Source organism: Mustela erminea, chromosome 8, assembly GCF_009829155.1.
Source record: "Mustela erminea isolate mMusErm1 chromosome 8, mMusErm1.Pri, whole genome shotgun sequence".
NCBI classification, from domain to species: domain Eukaryota; kingdom Metazoa; phylum Chordata; class Mammalia; order Carnivora; family Mustelidae; genus Mustela; species Mustela erminea.
This window is the reverse complement of record NC_045621.1, coordinates 40,570,385-40,593,419: the sequence shown is the minus strand read 5'-3', so window position 1 is coordinate 40,593,419 and position 23,035 is coordinate 40,570,385. Positions and strand designations below refer to the sequence as shown.

Below are 23,035 nucleotides of genomic sequence, written 5' to 3'. Positions count from 1 at the left end.
CTTGAAGAAAAAACACATTTAGATTAAGTACACTTCTTACTGTATTTAAAACTAGAACTAATGGTAGGAGAGGATCTGCAAAGAACAGTATGGTAAGAATTAAAGACTTGTGGCATCTGGAGGTTCAGTATTAGATCCGTGTTTACTCCTTTGGCTCTAGCTTCTGGTGGGTGGGACAGCTGACTGTTTCTAAAACATTGCTTTTTTTTTTTTTTTTGATCAGGATTTCCAACTTTTACTCTATTCAGCTTCCCTGTCTGCCTCAAAAAATTTCACATTTCATCAGTACAGCAAGCATATTAAGAGAAATCTAATTAAAGACTATTTAACATTCATAAATTCTTGTTTACACCAACTTCATTAAAATGCTATTTCAGAAACACTGGTTTTTGTTAGATTAACCGGTAAGTGGATGAGAACAGTTTGGTCATACACATTGTCAGTTGGTAAGAGATACTGGCCTATACTTTCAACCAAAACCGTGAAATAAAACAACTTCATAATGATTTTAGAAGAGAGTCTGTACCTAGATGGACAGTATCTGTATTCGTGTGTGATGTGTGCACGAGTAACTGATAAAAGTAGGACATCGGTGCCATGTGACAGTAGCAAGGGTTGATCTGTTTGCAAGTATGCAGATCTTGGTGGAATAGAGAGGAAATTGAAGGAATCGCTTTATTTTTCTCCTGCCTGGAAGAGAGAATTTAGAAGTCAGTTATTTGCTCAAATCCCGTTTGATACTTGCTTATCCAGAGGGTCATCACTGACAAACTCTTAAAATATATTTTTGATTTTTTTTATGCTGATTTTGATTCCTTCACAGGAGACACGTGGCATTTACGAAAAATGGATTGGTGTTACGAAGCTGGAGAGCCTTTATGTGAAGAAGTAAGATTATTGTTGCACGTTTTATTCTTAGAAATGATTGTGTTTGTGTTCCATACAGGATATTCACCCTCACCCCACCGGTGAATACATTCTAGAGAAAACTTTCATTATTTTAGGCTACAAAAATCTGTACCTGGTCTCCGTCTACTTCCTCACTGTATGTAGGTCTTTGCTAAAGTCAGAGGGAAGGTCTCAACCTAGTGGGAACATTTCTGACGTCTGTGTTAAGTGCTCTTTTGACTTAAGAGAGTATGTCCCTAGAAATACTAGGTCCTCGTGAGAAAGCAGAGGACTTGCGAGAACAAAAGACATTTGTGAAACAATGTGAAGATACAGTCTGAATTTTGAAACCTGAATATTTTAATCTCTGTTTCTCTGTAAGAATTCATCTTACCAGCCAGTCACTCAGGCTCTGATCGAAGCTGCATCTCTAGATCCAACCAAACTCTCTGGGTAGTCTTGGGAACAATTTTATTTCAAGATAGTCGGACTCTGGTTAACTGTCTTATTACTGACCTAGATAGCGTCGCACTTGCCGGTCAAACCCACGGCCTTAGAGGTAGTCCCAAGAGGAAGCTCAGGGAGAAGCAAGCTTAGGTACTTGGGGTCAGCCATGCTCCCCCAAGTCCTGCTGTGCCTGCCATTCAGTGACAGCTGGTGGCCTTGCGCATCAGCAGAAGGGTGATGAGGCAGGTGGGCCTGGGCCTTCCCCCGGGGGCGCTCTGCTGCCTGGGGCCGAGGGAGTGAGCGCAGAGAGGCGCCTCTGAGGCTCGGCCGGGAAGCTGACTGCCCAGACGCGGTCCTCAGACCATCCGCGGTCCTCAGACCATCCGCAGGACATGCGGTTTGGGGTCAGAGAGTGTGTCTAGTTGTGTGGTTTCTGCATTTTCTTCTCTCTTAATTCCTAAATTGGTATCAAATAATTCACCTAAAAGCAAACTTATTGCTGTGTTTCCCGGCCTTGTGTTTTGGGCCCACAATGCTGCTGGCCCTGCGGTCCTTCATCTTTGCTCTCGGCTTTTCCACTCCTCCCTGGCCCTTCCCACGGCTGGCCGTTGGGCCAAGCTGTTTTCGTCTTTTCTTTTTTGTCCTCTTCCATAAATTACACCAAGTGGCTGCCCCAAGTCACTCCAGTGTATCGTGCATGTAGCAGCTGGACTGGTCTTTAAAAAACCCCTTCTCACGCCTGGGTGGCTCAGTCATTAAGCGGCTGCTCAGGTCCTGGGATCGAGCCCCGCATCAAGCTCCCTGCTCAGCGGGAAGCCTGCTTCTCCCTCTCCCACAGCCCCTGCTTGTGTTCCCTCTCTCGCTGTGTCTCTCTCTCTCTGTCAAATAAATAAATAAAATCTTTAAAAAAAAAAAAAAAAAACACCTCAGAAAACTTGAGCGGCTTTTTTTCAAAGCAGCTAAAAATTCCTTAACATCTAGTTCACAGCCCTTGCATCTGGGACCTTCCGATCCAGCTTCCTGTCCTGTTACTCCCCAGCTGGTGCTCTAGTCTGTCTCGTCTCCTAAGCTCTTCCCCTTATTCTGGACTCAGCCTTAACCCTGCTCTTCTTTCCATGAGAATTCCTTCTCGTTTCTTCTAGCTTTCCACATCCAGCCCAGCCTTCGGGCCTAACTGGTATTTCATCCTCTGCAGCTCAGTCTTCCGCGTCTCCTCCCATCCGTGCCCTCTCCCCACAGCCTCTGTGACACTCCAGTCCATCCCCTGTGATTTAATGCAGAAGGAGACACTGCTTATAGTCTTAGTGTCTTCCCTGCCTCCTCGATGCCTGCTTTATTGTTTCTTCCTTTCTTGAAAGGGTCATAGAGTCATAGGATTCCAAGAAAAGATCCAGAGGTCTTGTTTGCTCCTGTCAGAAGTCATAAAGGAATTTCTCTTTCCCCAGGATGCAGCCCTGAGAGAAGTTGCGATACGTTCTGGAGATACTTTGCTTTTAATTGAAGGAAAACTTCCTCCTCCGGTAAGGTCTTGCTTCTGAGTTGACATTTTGTAAGAACAGTTACTGCTTTCTGGTAACTGAGATGATGTTTCTCATTGTGGGGAGACACAGCCAGGCATGAAGAGAATGCTGGGAATTGGGGTAAGTTCTCTCATCAGACAGCTGCTGTGTTTTATGTCTTCACGGAGTTCCCTCTTGCAAAATCAGTCGTATAAACCAGTTTATTTCCTGCTTTTCATATTTCAGTCCTTAACCAGACTGCAGAATCCAAAACCAGTCATTGTATCCAGGATGTGACTTACCAGTTTAATTCATACACCCGCCGTGAGAAATTTAGCTTGTTGTAAATGCCTTGTTTTTATACCTAATACTTAAATAGAAACCATCCTCAGGATTGTTCCAGTCAAAATGAACAGGTCATAAGGTATGAACTTTTTTAAGACCAGATGCTCGCTCTGTGTTGCCACGTTGTTTTCCCAGAAAGCCGCACCGAACTGGTAGCCCCAGGAGCTGCGGACAAGAACACTCATTTCACTGCTCTGAAATAAACACCGCGGATTGCTGCTACCTAAGACCATTCTTTATTAGGTTCTTCTTAAGGTGGACACACGTAAAGATGGAAGTTAAGAAATGACCCCAGATTCCAGCACTTAGATAACCACTGGCTTATGATTAGGAAATTCAAAAGACGTGGCAGGCTATAAAATGAAAAAAGCTTTTCCCATTTTTTTTTCTCTCCAGAAAGAGTCACAATTAACTTACTTTCCCTTGCATATCCTTCCCAGAAAACAGTTATGCCTGTTCGTGTGCAGAATGTAAATATGTGCGTATCCCTTTTAAAGTTCACCCAAAGGGAATCGTATTCTATACCTTGTTTGACAAACATCTTTGTTTGTTTTTATTCACTTCCTATATCTCGAGTATCTCCTCATACGCGCACACACACGGACGTTTCTGCATCACTTCATGAATTATATTTTATTCCGTGATCTTTAAAGTTAACTTTTTAGTTGGTAATATTCATAATACAAGATTTGAAGTGTATGAAAGCCTGGGCCAGGAAAAGTAAGTATCCCTCAGCCACTCAGGTCCTCCCTCTGTAAGCAGCCCATTTCCACTGGATCCTTTCAGAAGTCTGTACTTGGTAATGCACACTGTGTGTGTGTGTGTGTGTGTGTGTGTGTGTGTACACTGCACATGCGCATTTTGTTTCTTACACAGAAGATTATTTGCTAGACAACCTACTTGGTACTTCGCTTTTTTCATTAATATTTTATGTCCATGTGTATGTTGTGTTCGTACACATGCAACTGTTTCCCTCTGTTCGGTGGCTGTGGAATACTCCATTGTACGTAGGTACCATAATTCATTCAGCCAGTGACTTCAAGGATTTAGGTGGCTTCCAGTCTTGATACAAATAACAATGCCCAAAATATCATATATATGCCATTTGGCGTGTATATATCTCTTGGATAAGTTCTAAAGCTGAAATCAGTTTGTCAAAAGTCCCGGCCTCCCCTAATGTAACTGGTCTAGAGGGACCTGGAAGTTGGTTCATGGTTTTTACTACCAGAAATGGTGTGTATCTATGGGGGGAGCAGCTAGTAGATCAGGTTTATTTCATGAAGTTTCTTTACAGGAATCCAACTTGGAGCAATAGGTTCTTGCTTCTTTAGAAAGTTCCTGTAGGAATTTTAATGACTGAAAACTGCTTCTAAGTGGAGCGTCGTGCTGGTGGTGTCCTTAGCAGGCCTGAAAATACTCGTATCATTTGTTCTGTCCAGTGCTTTGGTATTCGTTTAGACTTTATTTTGATTGTAGTAAGACCCTACAAGTAAGTGTATTTACAAAGATGCTTCTAAGCAAAGAACACTGAGTCCCATCGTCTCAAAGACTAATTTTTATGATTTGAAACTTTTGATTGTAAAAACAATTAACAGGTATAGTATATGGCAGTTAATATACCCCAAAAGGAAAAATAATAAACTCAGGAACATTTGTTGTTCTCAAGATACTTCTCTGTGTATGTGGACGTAGAAACATAGTTAATCCGTGTACCTCACCGCGGTTGGCAATGCTCCATTCTTCAGGGTTTCCTGAGGGTTCCCGTTTGGTGGTACCAGCCTGGGGGGCCCACGGGTCACTGGAAGAGTCCGGTCCGGATGAACAGCACCCCTTCCCCAGGTAGGGTCTGCAGACCTGCTTCCACCCACGGTGAGAACAGAACTGTAGCCACCAGCATGTCCTCCCGAGAGTACAGTGACTGCTTCTGCTCTGGGAGGCAGATGGAGTTTCTATCTTAAATGTAAGGTCGACAAATCAAAACCTATTCATTCTGTAGAAGAACCCCATCCTGTTTTTATCCAGTGCTCCGCAGCCTGTCAAGTGCTGTGTCTTACTGTCTTTATTATTCTGGCAGCACGTTAGAATTTGTCCACATCATCTTGCAAGATCCTCCCGCGGCGTACCCTCCCCCACCCCCCCATCCCAGACTCGGGTACTGAGCCTGATAGTAGACGCGGGTCCCTCACGGGGGCTGTGCACAGTCCACAGCCCGCCCCTGCTTCTTTCCACTGCCACACCCCAGGGGCAGCTGCCGGGGTGCTTCGCCTCGTCTCTGACTTCTGAGGAGACACACAGGATTCAAACATGCTCTTTTATTCTTAGTTGCTTCTCCACAGACAGAATTCCGCACACACATCAGGATGAACAAGAAGTCACTAGCAGTGAGTCTCAATTGCCGTTTGTAAAAAGAAGATTTGTGCTTCATTATAAAGAAAACACAGGGCGCCCGGGTGGCTCAGTCAGTTAAATGTCTGCCTTTAGCTCAGGTCATAGTCTCAGGGTCCTGGGATCGAGGTCCGCATCAGGCTCCCTGCTCAGTGGGGAGCCTGCTTCTCCCTCTCTCTCTCTCTCTCTCTCTCTGCCTGCCATTCCCCCTGCTTGTGCTCGCTCACGCTCTCTAATAAATAAAATCTTTAAAAAAAAAAAACACAAATTAATTTCCTTTGTAACTAAAGAGAATATGGTAGGACCAACTCTTTATGTTTTTGCTGTTTATTAGGTTTTACTTATTTAGCCTTCTTCAGTGCCTTGGAGTATTACACACTTAATATTTCTTTTTACCTTTTAAGCCTCAGTACTGAAATCAACGTAAGTGAGTCACATTTTTATCTCCTTACTGCGAAGTTAGGGTTATATGTATAGAGCAATAAAATACTTCATACTGGATTACCTGTGAAATCAGCATTAAGTTTTTTTGTTTGGGTTACATTAGATAGGTACTAACTCTAAAAATGTTTTGGTAATAGAATAATAGTTACATATAGAACTGGATACAACCTTAAAAAGCTGTGTCTTTCTCCATAAAAGTAAAGGAAACAGTTCATTTTTTGATAGTCCTTCTAGATCACAACATCTGGGAAATATTTTTTCATTCCTGAGTTTCCTAAAAGTATCTTCCTAGTGGTGCCAGCTCATGGTGTCCTTAAGACAGAAGAATGACGCAGGAAGAGGGTCTTTCATTTGACCTACTTAATCAGACGTCTTAGTGTGTATTAGCAGTGTGCCCAGCAATCAACAGAGCAAATATGAGTGAAGTTATTCCAAATTTTAAATTTAGTTACCACCATTGATATATAGAACTTCAGATAAGAGAACATTTTGTTTTCACCTTTTTAAAAATACTTGTAGAAAGTCCTTTTTACTGTCAAAGATCTTTTAGTCAATAAACCTCTCGTGGCCGTTCACTGTGTGGCAGCCACCTGGGCACTGGACAGACAAAGAGGATAGACAGCCTGCCCTCTCCGGAGAATGACGTTCTTTTGGGGAGACGGATTAGGAATACTCCACACACAGCACACAAGAAAATGATAAAAGACTAACATGCTGGGATAAGTGTAGGAGAGAAAGAAGCAGAGGATAAAATAAAGAGCAAGGGAGGTAAATCCTACCAGCAAAGGCCTCTCTGAGGAAGGAGCACATGTAGAGAAGAACGTAGGCAGACAGCACAAATGTGAAATTCCTCGAGCCCGTTGCAGTGAGAACACCAGGACATGGTGCCCATGGCATGTTCCTGCCGGCTGACGCCCCAGGCATGGCTTCCTCCCCTCCAAAGTCACCAGGGACCCGATTCGTGGAACTCACATCCCGTTTCTCGAAGGGAGCTGGTACTAAAGCTATCTGTGATACCAAAACATGGTGTGTGTTTCAGAAATAGGAAGTAGACGCAGTTCAGGCTCCCTTCTGACGTCTGGCTCTGTCCTCTGTAGATGCTCCCGGCGACCCGCACGGGGAGGTTTCCCTCCGCTTCCTGGGGGACCTGGAGATCTCCGAAGACACCACTGTGGCAGAGCTCAAGGCCCAGGTCAGGCTTCTTCCTGTGGCGTGGGAGTGGTGGCTCGGCTTCTTCCAGTGAGATATTAATACCTTCTTCTATTTCCTTTTCCCTCACTTACAGTCTTTCTGATAGGGCATGTGTTGTAGGCCACGTTCAGTGGTAAGTACCCAGCAGGCACTCGTGCGCTCGGCTCACACGGCCCTGGTGTGTGTTTCTACCACTCGCCCTGTGGCTGTCATGTGTCCCCACTCGGACGGGCATGCTGTGCGCTTTCATTTGAATTTCTCCTCAGTGACTTGCGGCTTATGTTCATTTTGGTTTCTTAGGGAAACATGTGTTGGATCATCTGTGAAGCATTCACTTTACCCCTTTATTTACATTGTTCTTGTATCATTGTGGTCCCTGTGTTAAATGTCTGTTACAACATGTGTCCTAGAGTGTGTAACTAGATACTGCATCCTTTTCTTACACACTCACACTCTGTAGACAGAGTGTTGGGTCTGGACGGAAAGGCTGGGCTGAGCACAGCACAGAACGCTTTGGAAATTCCTGCTGTTGTCAGGCCCACAACGCGAGTACCTGCCGTCCGCTGCTGCCGTCCGTCCTGGATTTTCCTGTGTGCGTGCGGCATCTGAAATAACCTTCCTCTTACTGCCATGAGAACATTTCTTTTTCTCAAAAGAAATACAGAGTTGCTGTTTTTAGATAAAAATTGAGTACTGGCTGTTTTATATATTACAATCTCAATCTATAAATAGCTGTCAGCCTGCTAAATGAGTACAGAAGTTTAGGCCTAGCAGCTGCATCCAAAGATTCTGGAACATTCCATTGACAGCCAACCTTGAAGAACTATATTGGCACTGAAGACAGCAGAAGGTGAACCCCTGGCTTTCATTAGAGCTTTGGCGAGTTATACTCACATTGAAATGAATTTCTAAGTTTCACTTCCTGAAATATTTAAAAGGAGCTTTTGGCTCATTGGAAAATTCACTCATCCCTCAAGCTGGCTTCCTGCAAGAGGAAGACAGAAGTGACTGGATGGATTTCATTTTAGAGATACCCTGTGGTTTGTTTTTTTTAAAATAGGGTTTATCCTTCCTCGAGGCACTCTTCCCTCAGATGTCACTGTGTAGTGTCTGTGTCTTCCTAAAGCAATGTATCTGTTTGAAGCACTTTTTCAAACCATTGGAGAAATGTCTGTTTTCTTTCTAGGCCATGACCTTGTCCCCCTCCTCGGAGTTGGTCATCCCCTCCCCAGCCTTCCTCAGAGCCTGGACCATGGAAGGCCAGCGCCCCAGCAGGCTTTTACGTGCCAACCAGCAGCAGCTCAAGTAGGTTCCTCAGCGGAATCGCCGTCTTCCCTCGCCGCCACCATGAGGGCTGGGGGGCTTGGGGGGTCAGGCAGCCTGCTGGCAGCTGGGTGACGCTTTCCATCGACACTCTGGGGCTTTACTTTTCTTTTTTTTTTTTTTTTTTATAGATTTTATTTATTTATTTGTCAGAGAGAGAGTGAGCGAGAGCAAGCATAGGCAGACAGAGTGGAAGGCAGAGTCAGAGGGAGAAGCAGGCTCCCTGCAGAGGGCAAGGAGCCCGATGTGGGACTCGATCCCAGGACGCCGGGATCATGACCTGAGCCGAAGGCAGCTGCTTAACCAGCTGAGCCACCCAGGCGTCCCTTTACTTTTCTATATTAGGCATAAATGTAGCTCCCTGTGTGTTTACTGTGCTTCAGGTACCATGAACAGAATATTGAGTTTTTCAGGCTTTGTTGGAATATCACTGATACACAGCGCTGCGTACGTTGAAAATGATTGTCGTCCTGGCGTTAGCCAACCCTGCAGGTGTCACATAATTAGCATTTCTTTTTCGTGGTAAGAACATTCAGGATCTACTCTCTAAAGAACTTTCCAGTCTGTGTTACAGTGAACTGGAAGCATGGTGCTGGACATGAGAGGCTCTGAACTTACGGATCTTGAACTGGAAGTTGGGCATCTCTGACCAACATCTCTTCCCCCTCCGCCCCTTGCAGCCCTTAGAGACCGCCATGTACAGTTCCTATGCGTTTGGCCTTTTTAGAATCCGCATGTATGTGATACCACACTTAACTGTCCCACTTAACTTCACTATTAGCCTAATGCCCTCAAGGTCATCCTTGTTGTCACAAGTGACAGGATGTCCTCCTGATACTCTGTTGCATACACGTGTACCCCACCTCCCTGCCCGTCCATCCTTCCATTGACGGACGCTTGGGTCTTTTCCATATCTTGGCTGCTGTGAATAGTGCGGCTGTGAACGTGAGAGCGAGGATAGCACTTCCGAGATTGTTTTCATTTCCTTCGGATACAAGCCCAGAAGTGCCAGATCATATGGGTTGTTCTATTTTTAATTTTTTGAGGAACCTCCAAAAAATTGGCTTTACCAGTTCACATTCCCACCGGCAGTGCACAAGGGCTCCCGTTTCCTCCACATCCCCGCCAACACTGTTCTCGCCTTTTCGGTGCTAGCCGTTGTGACGAGTGGGAGGACGTCTCTCCTGTGCTTGTGAGTCGCACTTCTTTGAGGATGAGTGACGGTCAGCACCTTTTCATGGTACTGGGGGCCATCTGTAGATCTTCTGGAGAAAATGTCAGTTCCTCTGCCCATTTTTTAATAGTATTTACAGGTTTGTTTGTTTTTTTTATTCTTGAGCTGTGTGGGTTATTAACCCTCTTTGACATACATGATTTGCTAATTTCTTCACCCATTTCCTAGGTCACATTTTCATTTTGTTGATGGTTTTCTTTGCTGTGCAAAAGCTTTTTAATTTGATACAGTCCCTCTTGCTTATTTTTGCTTTTCTTGTCTTTTTCTTTGGTTTCAAATGAAAAAATCATTGCCAGGGCCAGTGTGAAGGAGCTTATTACCCTGTGTTTTCTTCTAGGAGTTTTGTGGCTTGGCCCTTACAGTCTAGTCTTTTAATCTGTTTAAGTCGATTTTAGGATATGACGTGAGATAGCCGTCCAGCCGCGGTCTGTCACACGTGGCTGACCAGTTATCCAGCACCATCTACTGGGGAGACCAAGACTGTCCTTTGCCTGTTCTGTGCTCTTGGCTCCTTTGTTGTAAATTCATTGGCCGTATGTGCATGGGGTTATTTCTGAGCTCTCTCTTCTTTTCCACTGATCTTTGTGTCTGATTTTATGCCAGTGCCATACTGTTTTGATTACTGCAGTCTGAAATCAAGAAAGATGATACCTCCAGCTTTGCTCTACTTTCTCAAGATTGCTTCAGATCTTTGGGATCTCTTGTGGTTCCATACAAACTTTCAGATTGGTTTCCTATTTCAGTGAAAAATGCCATTGGAATTTTGATAGAGATTGCATTGAATCTGCAGATCACTCTGGATAATGGGGACATTTTAGCAACATTCCAGTTCAGCAACATGGCATATCTTTCCATTTCCATATGTCTTTAGTGTCGTTCATCAATGTTCTACAGCATATAGATCTTTCACTTCCTGGGTTAAATTTATTTCTGCATATTTTATTCTTTTTGATGCTCTTATAAATGGAACTGTTTTCTTGTCTTTCTGATAGTTCACTATTAGTGTATAAAATGCTAAGTGGTTCTCATATCTTGACTTTGTATCCTGCAACTTCACTGAATTTATTTAGTTCTTTGGTGTTCAGGGTTTTCTACATGGAATAGCATGGCATCTGTAAGTAGAGGCAGCTGTACTTTACCCTTTCTGATTTTACACCTTTTCTTTCTTTTCCTTGTCTAATGGCTCTGGGCAAGACTTCCAGTGGAGCGTCGGGTCAGAGTGGCGCAAGCGGGCACCTTCTCCCCGCGGCGGAGACAGGCGTGCGGACGTGCAGCCGTCGGTGGATGAGCTGCCAGCAGTTCTCGTGTCTGGCCTTTACGGTGTCCAGTTAGGTTTCTTCTACCGGTTTGTCAAGTGAGGTTGTCATGAAAGAATGTAGAATTTTGTCAAATGCTTTTCCTTCATCTGTTGAGATGATGACTTCACTTGACTGTATCACATTGGTTGATTTGCAGACACTGAACCACCCTTGTGTCCCTGGAACAAATCCCACTTGATCGAGGTGTAGGAGTTGGGATTTGGTTTGCGGATATTTTGTTGAGCATTTTTACATCTGTATTCAGCCAGGGTATTGGTCTGTAACTTTTCTTGGGGTATTCTTGTCTGGTTTTGGTATCAGGGTAGCGCTGGCCTTGTAATAGCTCTTTAGCTTTCTGGAAGAGCTGGGGAAGAATGTTTGTTCGAATTCACCAGTGAAGCCATCTGGTCCTGGACTTTCCTTTGTTCAAGGTGTTTTATTACTTAGTTCTCTTACTGTAACTGCTCTGTTCAGATTTTCTCTTTGTGACTTAGCACATGCCAAGATCTGTCCATCTCCCCCAGCTTGTCGGCATCTACTCATTCATAGTCATCGCTCAGATTTTGAATGTTCTTATTCACTGTAACTTTTGCTTAAAAAGAAAGCTTCGTGTTTTTCCCCAAAAGATCTAAAAAATTAAGTATGTCACTCACTGTTATTTTGTTTCATTTCTTTTATCAGGGAATACAAACTGGGAAGGAAAACTGAGATCTGCTTAGAGCCCCTTGAGAAAGAAGAAAATTTGGGGTAAGTCATCTAATTCTGCGTGCTTGACTTGTCTTGGTGGGTAATTTCTTGAAAACCTTAATAGTGTGCTCAATAGTAAAGGGTTTTTCCGCACTGCCTGAGCAGCCTGGCAATTTAAACCAGACTGTCTTCTACAAATGCATTTGTGTTTCTGGTGTCTGGAACTGGGAACTCGTCTTCCCATGAAAACAGTGAGTCACAAATGCATGTTGACTCCATAGTGATCTCCGAGAGCGAACAGGATGCTCCTTCCCAGCCCTCATCCGTGCCCTGGGACAGTCTTTTGTCAGCACCTGTCACCACCCCCTCCCCTCCTTCATCACCTTCACACCCTGACATAGGAGACCCTCGTGGGTGACTTGGCTCCCACCACTGTGATGTGAGCTTTGCGGTCACTGCTCTACCCCCAGTACCCACAACCGTGCCTGTGTCAGAGCCAATGACTAATTATTGACTAAAGAAATACCCCAGTGGGGTCTGTAATCAAACCTTCCTATTTCTTTTTTTTTTTTTTAAGATTTTTATTTATTTATCAGAGAGAGACGGGGGAGAGAGCGAGCACAGACAGACAGAATGGCAGGCAGAGGCAGAGGGAGAAGCAGGCTCCCTGCTGAGCAAGGAGCCCGATGTGGGACTCGATCCCAGGACGCTGGGATCATGACCTGAGCTGAAGGCAGCTGCTTAACCAACTGAGCCACCCAGGCGTCCCACCTTCCTATTTCTTTTATCACGATTAGAAAATCTTTTTTAAGACCTTCTGTCGGCATCACTGAAGGGTGAGGTGGTTCTGCGTGATGTGACAGGAATGCCGTTCCCGCTGCTGGATAGTAGTGTGCATTATGAACGTGCATTCTCACTGCCAACCGTATTGACCAAGAGTAGTGTCCTGGAGGGGGATTTCTGGGTCAAACTGGTATGAACATCTTAAACTTCTTAAAACCATTCAGTTCCTTTCCAGGTAAGTCCTTCCCATGCACGTTCGCACAGGCAGTGCCCATGAGTATCGCCCCCTGCACCCTCACACCAGCACTGGATATTTTCTTCATTTAAGTGTTTGCTAAATTGATCAGTGAGAAATGGTTGTCTTGTCTCATTTGCTTCAGTGCTCTGATCGCTAGCAAAAGCGGGCATTTTTCTCAAAGGCTTATCATTTGTAAGCCATTTGTGTTTTGGGAGTGTGTGAATTCATGTTATTTTGCATGTTTCTGTAAAAGGGTCTTAGGAAAAAGTCTCATCTGTGAAGCCTTCTGAAATAACAACACTGACCCTCTGTCACGTTTGTCGTAAGCAGTGAAGACCTGCTTGGGGCGCCCCCATCCTTGCGCAGCCTCCGGAGCGCTCTCCTCTCCCTCTCTCCCCTTCTTAGGAAGCCTCTGCCACCCCGGCCCAGCCAGGCCTGCTCTCCCCCCAGGCCCATGCCTCCGGTGGTTCCTTTTTTCTTTTGGTTAAAGCTCCCCTATAACCAAAATAGAACTGAAACCCAGCATGTAAAATCACACGCGGTGTGCCCAGCCTAGACGCACATACACGCTTTCCCGTCTCCCTCCCCACCTTCCAGCCAGAGCCTCCCGTCCTGTGACCCGCTCCGTGGCCCCCACCATTGCTAAGCCCTCACTCACTCCTTGCTGCCCTCCCCGCGCTGAGCTAATGGAGCTTTTTCCTGCCAACTTCTGGTTCCGAAATCCGCCTCTTCTGGGCCACAGCTGCGGCCCTCGATGGGAGCTTCCCCCAGCTCAGGCAGGGTCAGAGTGAAAGGAAAGCAAAGCAGAGAAGAGGGTTAGAGGGTTTGAGGAAAGAAGATCTGTCCTTCTGAAAACCAGAGGGTCAAGGAAAAGCTTTGCCCGCCCCTGCCCCTGCCCCATGGTTCCTGCGACCTTGTCCTTCCGCTCCTCTTCTGCTGCAGCCCCCACGACGTGGTGCTGAGGACGCAGATGCGCCTCCCTGGCGAGAGGGCCTACACCCCCTGCGCGGACCTGGTGTGGGACACCGCCCGCGGCTGGACGGCCAGCTCCCTGCGGCAGCGGGTCGCCTACTTCTGCTCTCTGCCCGTGGAGAAAATTGAAATTGCCAAGTACTTCCCGGAAAAGTTTGAGTGGCTTCCGATATCGAGCTGGGTAAAGTTGCAGGCTTTCTCGAGAGACTGGGCCTTCCTGGGGTAGTGAATAGGTTAACTGCCGTTTCTCACAGACGGGGAATTTGGTAAGAATGTGAATTTTCTTTATTCAAGATGCTTGCTTTTTCTGTAGAACCAGCAACTTACCAAGAGGAAAAAGAAGAAAAAGCAAGATAATTTGCAGGGGGCACCTTATTATTTGAAAGATGGAGACACGATTGGTATTAAGGCAAGTTACTTAACAGCAAATTTACCATTTAAGTAAAACACCAGGATCGGTGACGTTTTTAAAATTTTATTTATTTATTTGACAGACAGAGATCACAAGTAGGCAGAGAAGGAGGGGGGAAGTAGGCTCCCTGCTGAGCAGAGAGCCTGATGCAGGGCTTGATCCCAGGACCCTGAGATCATGACCTGAGCCGAAGGCAGAGGTTTAACCCACTGAGCCACCCAGGCTCCCCTATCAGTGACTTGAGAGAGAAGTTGTATCAAATCTTCAAGGCTCAGATAGTGCCTTTTCCCTACATTGTTTCAGAGAACAGAAATAAGAGGGCAAGCCAGACCGACCACTCCTTTCGTGAGGCCAGTAGAACCTCAGTATCACAGTCTTAATCTTGGGTTGGCCTTGCGTGAAAATGCTTTTGCGGAAGTTTTAACATGAAGTGCGTTGTTGTAGGTTTGGGGTCGGTCCCAACATCAGGGTAAGACATTTCCTTCCATGCCTAGTTTGCTCTGAGTTCTTTTTTTTTCCATCCTGCGCGAGCATCGGCATATTAAATTCCCACTGTTTCTGTACCTGTTTAATTAGGTCCCTGGCCTCCCATCTTTAATCTGGTGTCTGTTACAAAAGGGGACAGAGCCATCCTCACCTACTGTGGACAAACCTCCTTTGTCACATAGTAATATTTTTATATTAAGAATTAATAACTTTAATCCTTAAGAATTAATTTACTGATATTAACTTAAGGATTGAGTTGCTAATTGATACTTTCACATCAAGGAATAAGCATTCCCGTAAGCCCCGCTTCGTCCACCGGTGTGCCTCCTCCCCCCCGAAGAGAAGTGAACACACACTGAGGGAGAGATAAGGGGGATTCTGAAAGGAAGGCCTAAAGCCATCCTTCCTAGACTGTTCTTCTGCAGAGACCGCAGGGAGTGCTGCGGGCGCGGTACCCACATCCGTCAGCCGGGCAGCCCTGGCACGTGCAGGGAGGGGACGTGCAGAGGGTTCCCTGAGACACTAGCTGTAATAGCATCGACTGGAAAGAAGAGTGACCCCAGGACGGGGACAGAGAAAATGAAGAAAGTGTGGATGTGGTGGCACGGAAGCCAGCGGTTGACACTGATACATCAGAGCTCCATGTGTCAGCGCAGAGACAGCGCCCATCATTTAATGCTGAAACGAAGTCACAGGGTCACTTCCAGGGACTGGAAAACCCCATGCAATGCTAAGGGTCACAGAGGGTCGTGCCCCCAGGTAGTGCTCAAGTCCAGGCGAGGCCGGGAGCAGCAGTGCTCCCCTCCAGGGGCGGTGGAGGACCAGCGGCTGATTCAGATACATGCGTCCCGAGCACCGTGTACTAGGACAGAGAGGTCCCCGCGTCTGCTCCGTTTTTCTCACCTGAGAGCTGCGCGGACGCAGCAGGATGCTCCCACGGTCACTCGGTGACTAAGACAGTACATTCGTGTTCGAGTAGCTGTGTGTGCTGTGCTTTCTAAGAACTGTGAAACACTACAAAGTATGAAAAGGCACAGCAGTAGCAAGACAGACACCCAGGTCCTCAGAGCGGCGCAGGTGTGTGGCCCGGGGGTCCAGACGCGCCAGGTACGGGACTTCCTCATCCCCAGATGGCGCCCACTCCTGCTGTTGGCCTGGGAGTTCGATGGCGCTGGAGCGGGTTACCTCCGCCAGATGCACCCGAGGGGGGCGGTCAGGAGCCAGGAAGCCGAAACACACTGGGACGGCCAGCCCCGGAGTCCTTCCTAGAGCGCTGCTCGCTGAGGCCAGCCTGGGGGTGGCCAGTGTTCCTGGGGAAGGACGTCTGTATAGGAAACTGACCGCAGCCCCTCAGGAGACCATGGGCAGCCTGTGTCTGCGGAGGCTGGGAGTCAGCAGACCGGGCAGACGGGGCAGCTGTGGAGATATGTGGGGGGACGTGGTGACAGGATTTCTAGAAGAGCAGCTGTACTAGCGGGCAGGAGTGCACGTGATCCAACAGGCGTGTCCCTGTGCCAGGTCTCCATGGAGCCTTGGTGGCCGGAGGCAGAGGTCTGAGGGCTGGCACAACAGTCCCCGTGCCAGCTCTTCGTGCCATTTGCTGAGCTAGTCCCCAGCCCTGGGATGCTTGGTGTCCGCTATTTAGGTGAATTCGGATGGCCGTATGTTGAAGTCTTTTTTACGTACACCTTAAGTGTCTGAAAACATTGTTCATTAATTATTTTGAAATGCAGAATCTCCTGGTTGAGGATGACGAAGATTTCAGTACAGTCAGAGATGACCTGGGAAAGGAAACACAGAAGCAGCTCGCTCTGGGGAAGAAAAGGTACCATCCCGGCCCTCATGCCCGCGGCAGCTTCCCCTGGTGGCCCCCAGACGTCGGCGCTCCCGGGCGGAGTGCCCTTGATGGGGCTTGGAGCGCTGCTTTCCAGACTGCCCTGGAAAGACATGCAGCCTGGGGGCTTCTTGTCTGCTGCCCAGACCTATTCTTTACATCACCCCCTAACCGGGCTTTCTGGGAACCTAGGCAGAACACAGGGTGAAGCACCCCCCACCCCCGGTCTCAGGAGCTCGCCCTGCTGGTCCGCTTCCTCCCTGCTACCTTCTCAGCCCCTCGCCCTTCTCCGTCATCTGAACAAATGAGCACTCGAGATCACTCGTGCTCCAGCCACTCCCTCCTCTGTCTGCCCTCGTCCAGCCAGGGGTCCTCCACAGGCCCTGCTCGGCACATGGACCCTGCACCCCCCTCCTCGTGCTCCATCCTTCTGTTCCCTCCTTCCTTTTCGGCACATAGCCCAGCTGTCTCTCCCCTGGCCGTGGGCCACAGAACACCTCCCAGAATCTGCCAGAACATTCTACCTCTGTCAGTCCTTTGAACTGGACTAGTCACGTGTCTGGACCTGGCTCTCTCCCCTATATCCACGTGACCCCATGCCAGCCACTCCAGGGGTGCCCCTGTCCTCCTTACCTGCTCCCTGCCTCCGGTCTCCTGAAATCTTGGTCCTCCTTCAGCTTCTGATGCGGGGACAGGGGTCCTTCTTGCTGGTGTAGTGCAGCGACCTGACCCAGCCCCTCCTTGCCTCCGCACACTCTCGGCTGCCTCAGTGTCCAGTGGGGCCGGAGAAAAGCACACAGGAACGGGCCGAGGGGGAGGGAATGTCCCCCGGGCAAGCACAGCTGTACTGATGCGTGGGGCTGGACGTTCCAGATGTGCGCCTCTGTGAATGCTACATTTCGATTCAAAAGGTACAGGGCACCTGAGTGGCTCAGTCGAGCATCCGACTCTTGGTTTTGGCTCGGGTTATAGTCTCAGGGTCAGGAGATCGAGCCCCATGTTGGGCTCTGCACTCAGCGGAGAGTCTGCCAGAGATTCTTTCTCCCTGTCCCTGTCCCATCCTCGCGCTCTGTCTCTCAAGGTAAAGGTGTATCTTGCTGTGAGACATTTTGACCCAGCGGACGGGGAACATCTGACTCCCTGTGTGGACAGGGCGTGGGCACCCACTCTCCTGTCACAGGGTGGAAGGGGGCTGCGTGAATTGAGGTCCTCCAGCTGAACAGTCTGGGAATACCTGCCAGAGGTCCATACGCACATGGCCTATTCTAACTTGAGGGGAGTCAATCCACATCCCTCGACCTGGTGAGGCCTCCGGTGTCCATGGCTGAGTCAGTGACAGCCTCTTGTGTCTCCTGCAGCCAAGAAGCCCTTCGTGTGCCAAGCAGTGACCTATTCTCCGGTGCCAAGATACCCAGCCGGCCCCGCGCACCAGAAGCTTCTCTTTCCATCCATGTCGGGAGTTTCCGATAGCACGAGCTGCCACCAACGTCCCTGGGGGCTCCTCATTCCTGCAGCGGCTCGCCAGGTGGGGCGGTTCTCGGCCTTCTGCAGACAGATGGTCCAAATCCTCCACCTCGTTACAAGCAGAGGGATGTCCTGCCTTGGGCCAGGCGAGTGCACCTTACACGTGGCCATGCTGCACTGCACATCTGTGCCAGGGGATGACCCAGACCCGGCAATGTCCTCCAGCAGCCAGTGACTTGCTGTCCTCACGCTGCACCTGACTCTAGCCACCATTCATAGAAGAAAACTCCCCGGTTTTGCATGAACCACAGGCATGGATACGACGGCACGTTGCCAGCCTTGGACCGACCTGCCGTTGGAAGTCTGCACGGTCCGCCTTCCCCACCTTATGCCACTGTTCACGTGAGGGTGTCGGCCCCTGAGCCGACAAAGGATCGGACAGCTCCGCTCACACGATGGTCTGGCTTGGCTCAGGCTACCCAGCCGGTGGCTGTTTTCTGGTCCTCACGGCCCACGTGCCCCTTGCTGTCTGAGTTAAAACAGATTCTGAAGCCTCGGCTTGCTTTCCAGCCAAAGGAAAAAGAGGAGGCCTCAGGCGTAGCTCTGCGGGGGGCGGGGATCCGAACCTTCTCGCTGCCAGAGCCTCTCTGGGGCTGCAAGCCTGCTTGGGGTACACGAGCCCGGGGGTGCTGAGGCGGCAGCTCAGAGTGGCCTCAGCACAGGGGACAGAACGTAAAACCGAGACTGAACTCTTCGTGAAGTACGGCTCATGGTCGGATTTGAAAGACTTCGTCGGCATTTATGACGGACCCGCCTCTGGTACGGACCAGCTGATGGGACACGGGCACACGGGGAGGCCTCACGCCCTCAGACTGCGGCTGGGTTGGAAGCGGGGTTCCTGGGAAGGGAACAAACTTCACTTTCTTACCTCAGATGAGGCTTTGTGGCGGCTCTTGCTGTGCAGGCCTGTCACGCTCGCTGCCTGCCAGGTGGTGCTCACATGCTAGGAGACGGAAGGCAGCCGTGGACCAGTGTTCCAGCCGTGCCACCAGCTTAGGGAACCGAGGTTAACGTTGTCTCACGTGGTTTCCGCAGAGCGCATCCCCAGGCCCAAACCAGACATGAGGGACTGGGGCTGGAAGCCGGGCCCTTGGGGAAGCTACTCCGTTCCTGCTGCTCTGACGCAAGCTCCTTGGTCTGCCCTTGTTTTAAGGTGATCAAATATTAAAGAAATAACCGAAAAACTTTGCTTTGGGGAAACCAGGGGGCCTCACCAGACAGTCTTCTGGCCGCACAGGTGGCTGTGCCTTCACGTGCGAGCCTCGGGCTGCCATCTGCCCGCTGGCCTGGCCTCTCCCTCCCGTTAGGGGGAGTGGGGCTCCCTGGAGAGCTGTAAGATTCTGTTAAACTTTGTTCGGGTTGTAGTCTCCCCATTTCTGTTGTGCACCAACTATTCCATGTTCTCCTCGGCATTTTTCCCCCAAGCGCACTTCAGATGCTCAATAAACGTTTATATTTAGAAATACGGTGTTGGTGCTGGTTCAGAAAGAAGTATGTTTGCATTTTAAATAAATCCCAACTCAAGGGGGATACTATCTCGGAAGAAATTAGAAGTGATCTGTTTTCTTTCCCTTCTAGGGAAAGGGAAGCGGCAAGGGTAGTTCATGACAGAAAAACTCTTCCCCTAGGACATTTTTCTGGCCAAAAAAAAAGTGGAGGGTGCACCAGAATTTCCTGATGATTACCAAATCATGGCTTTATAGATGCCTTTCTCTCTGGAAGGCACTTAGCTGGGAAGGACCACAGCGGACACTCCCTCCCCTGCCTGTCCCGCTCCTCTGGGTCTGTGCCCCAGGACACACCCACCCAAAGCCCAGTCAGTAAAAGAAACACCAGTGGGTATATTTGCTCACCTCCCGAGGCACCACGAAGCAAGCATAGCTGTACACAGAAGAGGGTTGTGGCCTCCCTGCAGTCTCCCCATTTCTCTCTGTCCCTCTGCACCCCTGCAGCACAGCCACTCACCGCAGTCACCCTGTGTCCCTCGGTGCAGAGGGTCATGGCCTGGACCCTTCACTTCCAGGTGACTGAACCTAACGTGGGCAACACAAGCGCCCAGGAGCAGAGCAGAACGCAGGCCCCAGGGTGGGGGAGGGTGCAGCAGGTGGTCTCCTGGAGGGAGCAGGCTGGCCCGAGGTCCTGAGCCCCAGCTGCCCAGCATCTGCTGGGATCCTCCCATTCTCCTATGTTTCCACCCACCGTAACACCAGCAGCTGTTCCACCTACACTCTGACCACACCTGTATCCCTCTTTTGGCACCCCCTGCCCCTGCCAGGGGAGGCAACTCACATGCAGTCCATGTCCCCAGCTCAGGTCTGAGGTCTCTGGGCCACATTACTCTGGGTCAGGTCCAGTGGACGGCCACCCTCACAGTTCAGCAACTGGTGCCTGAGAGACCAGGGTGAATCAGACCCGGAATCTGTGTACAAAGGGGGTGAGGAGGGCCACAGCAGAACCTCTTCTGGAAAATGAGGGCACAAATGCAGCAGTGAGGACCCACGCAGTTAGACAGAGATCCCCAAGCTCCTGGTCCTGCCCCAGAGGCGAACCCTCACTTAACCCTCTGGTCGCCCTCCTGTTCTCCAAAGGATCGATGTCCAGTGTCCCAGCATGGACACTGAGAGGGCAGCACTCCCTGGATACATGTCCTCCTGAATGCACGTCCTGGAGGCCTGGGATGGATGACCCTGGGGGCTGAGTGACCACAGCTTTCACCGGCCAGTGTGGGACTTGGTGACACGCTTCCTGGGAGTGCTCAGGAAGCTCACGGTTGATCTGCTTCCATCAACAGCGTGAGTGACAAAGCCTTTAACTCCGAGCCAGCCGGCTTTCTTTTTGTTTTGCAAACTTGTTTTGCTTTAGTGGTTTGGAAACCATGAATGGGCTGTGCCCAGTATGCTTCCGACTTGTACAGAGCTGGGCTGGCGGGATTGGAGCTGCCATCCCTAGTGTGAGCAGCTCCTCTGTTCAGGCCAACACTGATGCCCTCAGACCCCGGCTTCGGAGAGGCCTCCACGCACCACAAACACCTGCCCCATGTGTGCACCTGTCTGCCAAGTTTTCTTTGTACCAGTTCACCCATCTCCTTGGGGTTTTGGCCCCTTTGGCCTCACACCTGCATAACAGGTATAACTCATGTCTCTGTATGCTTTCACTCTTGCTTCCCAAGTACAAAATCTTTACAGAAAGACTGCTACAGGGATAGGTTCAACCTAGAGACAAAACGAGACACGTGTAATTCTCATATAAGAGAAGGCTGCTGGGCAGGAGCAGAGAGGGGGCCAGGAACTCTGGGGAGACCATGGAGATGTCCAAGAGTGGGCTGCCACCCTCGACATGTGTTTCCATGCTCAGCGCCATCCCGTGGCCCAGGCTGGCTGCTGGAGCGCCATCCATCATGCCCACCCTCCAGGCCAACTGCAGGAGGAAAAAGAAAGGCTTAAAAGAAACTTTCTGGAAATCTCAATTAATACTCACATTTCTTTGGCCAACACTTGGTCACATTACTAAGTGACCTCACAGGAGATGCGACTGCCGAGGAGACAGGAGAATGTTGAGCACAACACACAACCCAGATGATGTGGGGATCTGTTAGTGGTGCAAGAGATAGAAAACTGACATTTATCAGCATCAAGCAGCGGCTTCCACAGATGGCAGGGAGTCAGAGCTTCTACCATTCACAACCAGATTACGCAACAGGGGGCCAGGACTCGGGGAAGTGGAGGCCTTGGGCAAAAACCTACAGGTTTTTGCCAAAAAAATTTGGTAGTCAAGACCGATCAGTTTTTAGTAACAGCATTTTTAGAAATCAAAATTAATGCAGAAAAATCCATGATGAACAAAATATTAAAATGTTAAACCCAGGATCAGTACAAGTCAGTCCTGCAAGCCTAGGGCACCTGGGTGGCTCAGCCGGTTAGGCGTCTGATTCTTGATTTCAGCTCGGGTCATGATCTCATGGTCATTAGATGGATCCCTGCATCAGGCTCTGCATTGGGCATGAAGCTTGCTTGAGGTTCTTGCTCCCTCCCCCTCTGCCCCCACCCACCTACCCCCTCATGTGCACTCTTCAAAAAAAAAAAAAAAAGCCATGCATGCCTAGATACTATCTTTAGCAAAAAGCCAAAGTCCTCGTTGCATCCTGCACACATGTCCACAAGAGCAGCACTGCCAGCGCTCACCCTTGGCAGGGGAAGAGAAGCTAGGCTGGGGTCAGAAGAAACACCAAGAATCAAAGCTCCCCGTTTCATGAAGTACCGTGGGACAAAGAGAGACAGAAGGAGAAGGATCCAGTGTCCAGATGAGTTCCAGTTTTCTCCTTAGCCCCCGTGCCCCCAGGCTTCATTTCCCCGGCCACCCTCGGCCAGTGGGGCAGTGCAAACGTTCAGCCGGGAGCGCAAACGTTCAGCCAGGAGCCAGCAGAGTAGCCCCACAGCCTGTGGCAGAGGCTGGAATTCGGGAGGTGGAGGCCACCCCCCTACAGGAGGCACCGCCAGGAACGCTGCCTGGGTGGGGCCAGGACAGTCCCTGGGTCACAGACGTCAGCTTCCAGGAGCAAGGAGAGCCTCCCAGACAGCAGGTAAGGGCCACTCTGGCAGACGGAACACTGCTGACCAGAGAACAGCTTGAGGCTGTCAAGGGACAGCTTGAGGCTCTGGGGTACCCTTCCGGTCCCCTCAGGGATACATGCCTCTCTCCTGCAAAACACCTGGAAACCCCCTAAAGGAGGAAGGCGGGCAGGGTGTGTGTTGACTGAGGGACCTTCTCCCAGAAGGAGACCGGAAAGCAAAGGGGCCCCAGAGCAAGAAACAACTGGAGGTGAGCCATGAGCCAGTGTGTGTGCGGCCCCTGCTCACGCACAGCAGCCGGGCACGGTGGGGCGCGGGGGGCGAGAAGGGTGGTTTGTCTTTCCAACTACCTTTGTCCAGGTGGGCTCGGGAAGCCTCACACTCCCCCAACCCCAGCAGGAAGGTGACCACCAGAGCCACCTTGGCCATGACAGCCCGACCCCCAAGGGACATGAGGAGGGGCTGCAGTCTGAGTCA

General features: G+C 49.4%; 1 protein-coding gene across 10 annotated transcripts in view; it reads left to right on the top strand.

Annotated features, from left to right (window-relative positions):
* Nucleotides 1-19,455, top strand: part of USP40 (ubiquitin specific peptidase 40) — a 77,151-nt gene extending 57,696 nt beyond the window's left edge. For 6 of the 10 annotated variants that reach the window (XM_032355221.1, XM_032355220.1, XM_032355222.1 and 3 more), the window contains 10 exons: nucleotides 824-888; nucleotides 2,781-2,855; nucleotides 4,925-5,018; nucleotides 7,106-7,200; nucleotides 8,386-8,504; nucleotides 11,736-11,801; nucleotides 13,705-13,915; nucleotides 14,048-14,143; nucleotides 16,366-16,457; nucleotides 17,825-19,455. In XM_032355221.1, coding sequence (XP_032211112.1) covers nucleotides 824-888; nucleotides 2,781-2,855; nucleotides 4,925-5,018; nucleotides 7,106-7,200; nucleotides 8,386-8,504; nucleotides 11,736-11,801; nucleotides 13,705-13,915; nucleotides 14,048-14,143; nucleotides 16,366-16,457; nucleotides 17,825-17,936 — 1,025 coding nt within the window. In that variant the 3' untranslated portion in view covers nucleotides 17,937-19,455. Of the gene's footprint in view, nucleotides 1-823; nucleotides 889-2,780; nucleotides 2,856-4,924; nucleotides 5,019-5,501; nucleotides 5,561-7,105; nucleotides 7,201-7,293; nucleotides 7,333-8,385; nucleotides 8,505-11,735; nucleotides 11,802-13,704; nucleotides 13,916-14,047; nucleotides 14,144-16,365; nucleotides 16,458-17,824 lie in introns of those variants that run through there. The other 4 variants (XM_032355226.1, XM_032355227.1, XM_032355228.1 and 1 more) reach the window with 4 other exon arrangements.
* Nucleotides 19,456-23,035: the final 3,580 nt, after the last annotated feature.